We start from the raw sequence: 7,021 nt of genomic DNA on the forward strand, positions 1-7,021 counted from the left end.
AGGTAAAAATCATTCACTGCCCTCTCCACCCAGGAGGCAAGCTAAAATGCTAATCACGTCACCAAATGGGACCAATCCCCCTGATTTCCCCCTGCCCTCAAACAGGTATGCAGCATGGCCCCTCCCCAACTTTGACCCCATATAGTCCCATGTTGCCCTCCATTCAGGGCTCAGAATCTGGAGAAATTAGCTCCTCTGAGTCAGCGCCTTAATAAAGTCTGAAACTCTGCTTCACCTCTCCAAATGGCCTCGGTTTCTTCGACCACGAATCTAAAACTCCTGTAACATATGTGGATCATAAAAAATTCTGGAGAACACTTCGAAGAATGAGAATTCCAAATCACATAATTGTGCTCATGTGTTTTTGTACATAGACCAAAAGGCAGTCATGGGAAAAGAATAAGTGGATATTGAATGCTTTAAAATCTGGGAAAGGTATGTTCCAGGTTTATATCCTTTCACCATACTTATTCAATCTGCATGCTGACTAAATAATCTGAGAAGCTGGATGATATGAAGAAGAACATGGCATCAAGACTGAAAAAAGAGTAATTAACAACCTGAATGTCCAGCTGACACAAACTTCCTTGCTGAAAGTGAAGAGGACTTGAAGCACTTACTAATGAAGTCAAATACTTGGGCCTCAGAATGTATTATACTTTATCATAAAGAAAACAGTTATCCTCACAACTGGACCAATAGGCAACATCATGATAATAGGAGAAAATATTGAAGTAGTCAAGGATTTCATTTAACTTGGATTCACAATCAATGTCACGGAAACAGCAGTCAAGAAATCAAACAATATATTGCACTGGGCAAATCTGTTGAAAAAGAACTCATTGAAATGTTAAAAAGCAAAGAGATCATTTTGAGGACTGAGGTATGCCTGACCCAAGTAATGGTAGTTTTAATCACCTCATATGCATGAGAATACTAGACAATGAATAAGGAATTGCTGTTGTAGAACACCTGGGGCTGGTTCAGAACCATAGTAACCTCATATAGGGTTTCCAAGGAGTGATTGGTGAACTCGAACTGCATATTCTGAGTCCAGCGCATTAACCCACAGTGCCACACCAGGAATATCAGCAATAAATTGGTACATTTGAATTATGGTGTTGGCGAAAATATTCAATGTACCAAGAAATACCAGAAGAATAAACATTGGACCACTAACTGCAAGGTTTGTGGTTCAAATCCATCAGCTGCTCCTCATAAGGCCTATACAGGATCGCTATGAGGCGAATCCACTTGGCAGTCCTGGTGTGGCGCTGGATGTTAATGTGCCAGACTGCAAAGCCATTTGAACTGTACGGTTGGTGGTTCTAGCTCACCAGCTTCATCTCAGAAACTCTATACAGGGTCGCTATGGGTTGGAACTGAGTCGACAGCACATAACAACAACAAAAACCAGAAGAATGAATGAGAATGAATAAGATTTGTTCTTAGAAGTGAGGATGATAAGCCTTCATCTCATGTACTTTGGATATATTATCCGTAGGGACTAGTCCCTAGAGAGGACCACCATGGTTAGTAAAGCAGCGGGTTAGTGTCAAAGAGGAAGACCCTCAAGGGGATGGATTGGCACAGAGGTTGCAACAGCAACAACTATGAAGATGGCGTTGGATTGTGCCGTGTTCTACACAGGGTTGCCAGGAGCTGGAATCAGCTTGACAGCACCTAACCATTATAAAATCTATGTAGATTGCATAACCCTAAGGAAAAAGACAAAATAGGAATTCACCAGCAGATTTTTCTCTCATTAGTTAACAGTATACCATCTGCTGACCAGTAGTATCAGATGGAGTTAAGAAATGTTCTATAAAACATGTTTCAGACTTTTTTTAGGTTTAGCATTAAAAAAAAGTCAAATTTCTAATTAATTTTAAATTATGTTCTTTTTCTTCCATCTTTTTGAGCTATGTTCCTGTAAAAAAAAAAAAAAAAAAAATCCTTCTATATTTTAGGCGGCATGGATCAAGTACTGCTACACCTAGGATCAAAACCCCATCCCCTTATCCCTACATCAATGTTTTGTCATCTCTATGATATTGTGCTTCTTTCTTATCATTAGGGTAATATTGAATTATACTGTAAAACTATTGTTTTTAGGAGTTATCATTCTCCTGTGTATATTGGTTTTCTCAATACTATGTATCCTGATGTGGCACTATAGTTAATGAGCTTGACTGCAAGGTTGGTTTGAACTGCAAGGTCGGCAGTTCAAGTTTACTGGCTGCTTCTCAAAAACCCTTTACAGGGTCACTATGAGTCAAAAACCGACTCGACAGCACATAATAACAACAAAATATACTCAAAACAGTACCAAATTGGCATTGCATTTGAAATACATTGAAAAATAAAAGAAAAGGAGTCAGGACTGTGTGGAGGTAGGTGGTGGGGGCAATTTTAGAGAATAAAACACACTGTATTATGTATTAAAATAGACTGTTGTGTTGGGGTGTGAGGGTGAGGACGTAATGTATTTCTGTTTGATAGTTGGAAATATGCACAAAACGTCTAGTTCACATAATGTCAGGAAGCTGGTATATGATAGTTAACTTGCACTCTACAAGGAGGAAAACTCTTATAAGTTGTCAGAGAGTACTCAAAATAGGAGTTAAAAGTGAAAACATAAACATAAATTTTAAGTTAAAATTTTATTTTAATATATATTTAGCACTCTCAACATGTACAAAGTTATAAGAATGGCATAATTGTGCAGAAAAGAACTAGAGACACTTCAATTCAGAGAACTGGGAGGTAGAATTTTCAGAGAATTGTTAAATTAGGGTCGGTGTAGGCCGGCATTGAATGGCACAGGCTCCGGAGTCAGCTGCAGCTTTATAGTTTTTGCAAATGAATCTCTCTCATGCTTTGGTCGCTGCAATAAAATTGAGACAATAGTGCCCATCTCTCTGGGTCATTCTGAAGATTAAATACAATGATAGGCAGTTAGGACACTGTCTAACATATACTAATTTCTCAACATTAATAATGGTGGTGGTGGTTAGGCACCGTAGAGTGGAGTTGGTCTTTACCAGAGCAGAAAGCCTCATCTTTCTCCCGCAGAACTGCTGGTAGTTTCAAATTGCTGACCTTGAGATTAGCAGCTTGATTCATAACCACTATGCTCTCAGAGCTCCTTAACATTAATAATAGCTAACATTTATCCTAATATTACTGCATGATGAACTCCAGCTTAATGTGGGAAAAGTCTTAAGAAGTAATTAAGACTATTCCATGGAAAAGTTCTTTGATGTAAAACATTAGTAAAATTCTGGACATGCATTATAAGTTTATTAGAAACAAAAATGTCTTTCCCTCATGTAAGAGGTAGTATGAATCACCACATTAAATAAAAAAGCCCTAAAAGTAGAGAAAATACAGAGAAAGCCAACTAAGGTCAAAGTGATTAGAGTTACAAAAAGATTTGTTATCTATAGTATGGAAGGATAAATGGGAAATAGGGATATACAAGAATTCCGAAATGAATAATGAATAGAACTTGAATACTTAATTTTTGAAATGGAAACTCTTCTATAAAGATGGTTAAGTGCCATCAAGTTAATTCTGAGGACTGAATGGTAAGTTTGAACCACTGACTTTGCAGTTCAACTCGACCTTGCCATACAGTGCTTATCCTACAGTCCCACACCAGGACGTGTGAATTCTTGTTGTTGTAAAGTGCCCTCGAGTCGGTTCTGACCCATAGAGACCCTGTATAGGGATTCCGAGGATCAGCTGGTAAGCTTGAACTGCCAACCTTGCAGTTCAAACGCTTTTGCAGTCTGGCGCATTAACCCACAGCGCCACACCAGGATGTGTGAACCGGCTGGTGCCAATTGTTGGGCCTAAGTTCAGAGGTTGTCCATTAGGTTAGAGAAGTTTTGGATAGGTGGTTAGATTTCACTATGCAGCCAAGTAGGGTAGAGTTGTTGTTAAGTGCTGTCCAGTTGTTTCTGACATCATAGTGAATGGAGTACAGAAATACTGAAGAACGCATGAGAATGATTACAATGCTCAACCATAGAATTTAACCTAGGAAAGTTGGGAAGTGAGGACATAGGATAGGGAGGTCAAGGTAGTAAAAGATGGTAGTATTAATGAACTGTAGGTGTAGGTAGTTGGAAGATTTTTGGAATTTTGTGACCAGAGAAAGTGATTTGGATATATGGGAAAAATGGAGTTTTAAAAGTATACTTGAAATTGAGAATGGAGGAATTTCAGATTGTTAAAGTTGTGGCATGTGACCACAGAGGAGAGCAGCTGGGGGTAGACTGGAGGACAAGGTCACAGGAAGAGTTGCATCGCAATTCTATGAGAAGGTAATCGCAATTTGATAGCTTCATTAAATCTATCCCTGAAGGAGGCGTTATTTTTAAGAAAGCTAGTAGGTTTCCATCCAAAGACACAAGATCTAATGGGAAGTCTGTGGTGAGAATGCCAATATGGATGCTCCAGGTAGGTCACAATGAAGTCCGGTGAGGCCCTGCCTGATCTTTGCTGAGCTACCGAGGGTGCAGCCCCATGTAGCACGTGGTACTACATGCTTTCGCTCTTTGGCACTTCCGTTTCCGGTCTCCTGCCTGTTTCAACTCTACGACTGCGGTGATGTCAGAGCTGGACGGGTTCACGAGCTGGGTGGTTGGATGGAGGGGTGTGCGGGCTGTTAAGAGCTCTCTGCACCAGCCATGAAAAAGAAGGTTTTCAGCTTCTGGCGTAGGAAGGTTGAGTCCCACAGCTGCGCCTCAGACCTACAGATCGGTCCGGCTCAACCCGGCTACAACCTGCGAACTCGAGATTTAAAGAAACTTCATAAAGCTGTCTCAGTCGGGGATTTGGAGAAGGTGCAGAAGTACCTTCAGCTCAAGAAACATGATGTGAACATTCGGGACAAAGAACACAGGTGACCAGAGCAGGAGAGGGAAACAGGGGTCACTGGGGGATTCTCCCCAGCCAGAAGCGGGACTTCGCTGGTTGTCCTTCGGGTTTCTCAGAGCTGAAAGGTTGCCAGGTAACCGTTGGTATAGGGTCACATTCCAAAGTCCAACTTTTAATTTTTAGAGTATGAGGGTAAGTCAATAGAGCTGCTAGGTTTCCGGTTCTTACATGCATGGAATTAATCCAAAGAAAATGTGTCTCAGCGTGTCTCTGATTAGTGATGGCTGCAGACACGTTCTCTCGGTGATACAGGTAGTTTGACTCAGTCTTGTTGCTGTTGTTGTTGTTAAGTGCTGTGGAGTCGGTTCCGGCTCATAGCGACCCTTATAGGGTTTCTGAGGAGCAGCTGGTGAGTTTGAGTCGCCCACCTTGTGGCTCAAATCGACCTTGCAGTCCAGTCCTTATCCTATAATTAATGGCTTTTGAGAACTTCTGCTGGGCTAGCTCAATTCACAGCAGAGAGGTCAGCCCAGAAGGTTCTGGAAACTTTTTTTTTTGGTAGATTTTATCAAAGGACACAGAACAATCAGGCATATTAGGAAGTTTTCAGAAAATCTGAAACTGTACTGGTGAGAAAAAGGCCAGGAAAGTTTAATCAAGGATTTTTTTTTTTTTTTTTCATCACAACGCACTTGCTCATTTCTTCGATAGCAAGGTTGTCGTATGAGAATGTCATTGGAAAACTTTACCCCATCAGCAAAGTACTAGTACTTAACCATTTTTAAGTGTACAGTTTGGTGACAATACTTTACATTCACCATCACCACTGTTGTTTTTGTTTTTAAGTACCTATGAGTTGGTTCCGACCCATAGTAAACCTCTATAGGATTTCCTTGGAGCCACTGGTGAGATTGAACCCCCCACCTTGGGGTTCACACCGACTTTGTGGTCCAGTGCAGTTACAGGCAGCAACACCCAGGATTCATCACCAATACCCATTTCCAGTGTTTTCATCAGCAGGAACTCAGTACTGTTTAAGTAATAATTCTCTATTCCCTGTTCCCCCCACCTTTATGCCTTTGCTTATTCTGGATATTTTATGTGGAATTATGTAATATTTTTCATTTTGTGACTGACTTATTTCACTTGGTAGAATATTTTCAAGGTTCATCCATGTCCTATCATGTATTAGAACTTCATTTCTATGATTCAATACTTTTCCATTCTATTTAGCAATTTCTAAAGATATTTATAATACTTAGAAAGACAGTAAAAAAAAATGTAAGAGATTTACTATTAAAAAAAAAGTTTCAGATGTCTTTAGATGCTGGATGGTTAATGGTATGGTATGAGCTTTTACCTAGAAGCTGTTTGATCTCTTTGGAATGTACTTATTATTTTGAGACATATTTTCCTGGAAAATTCCAGTTATTTCTTGTAGTCATTAAGTATCATCTTGGTCAAATGCCCATCTCAAAGAACTAGCCCTTTCTGATACCACATCTAAAGTACATCAGATGAGGTCATCCCTTCCTAGTTTCTAAGGAGTATTCTGTCTGTATTTCTTCCATGGGAGATTTGTTAGTTCCCCTGGCAGATCATGGTATATTCAGTATTCTTTGCCAACACCATATTTCCAGTACATCAATACTTTAATAATATTATCTTTAAAAAATGTTAAGTGAGGAAAAGGCAGAAAAACTAAAGTTTAAATGGAGCTAATTATATTCTGTCATTATTTGTTGATGTTTGCTTTGTGTCTGAGAGGCCATAGAGAGTAGGCTTCTTTGTGAAGCATAAATTAGTGAATAAACTTAAAATTAGATTGAGATTTACAATCTCAACTGAGAGAATCACAGTTTCTTTTTGTGTGTGTGCTCACTTCTCAGATACAAATGCCAACTTTCATAGTGGGGAACATTATAAGCTAACTATGACCTGGTTTGATCTTGGGAACAATAAGTAAGTTGTCAAACTAAGACTTATGTCTGACTTTGTGTTTTATTATATTAATTCAGAACACCTTTGCATCTAGCCTGTGCTAGTGGATATCCAAATATTGTATCTGTCTTAATTGAGAAACAGTGCAAAATAAATGTCCAGGATCGAGAAAACCGATCTCCATTGATTAAGG

At 39.5% G+C, this 7,021-nt stretch overlaps 1 protein-coding gene across 1 annotated transcript in view; it reads left to right on the forward strand.

Annotated features, from left to right (window-relative positions):
• The first annotated feature begins 4,697 nt into the window (after positions 1-4,697).
• The window catches only part of ANKRD7 (ankyrin repeat domain 7), a 22,923-nt gene continuing 20,599 nt past the window's right edge, over positions 4,698-7,021 (forward strand). The window contains 2 exon segments of the mRNA XM_006859361.1: positions 4,698-4,912; positions 6,906-7,014. Of these exon segments, the coding sequence (XP_006859423.1) occupies positions 4,698-4,912; positions 6,906-7,014 (324 nt within the window).

This window comes from Chrysochloris asiatica, unplaced genomic scaffold (genome assembly GCF_000296735.1).
Source record: "Chrysochloris asiatica unplaced genomic scaffold, ChrAsi1.0 scaffold00032, whole genome shotgun sequence".
Lineage (NCBI taxonomy): Eukaryota > Metazoa > Chordata > Mammalia > Afrosoricida > Chrysochloridae > Chrysochloris > Chrysochloris asiatica.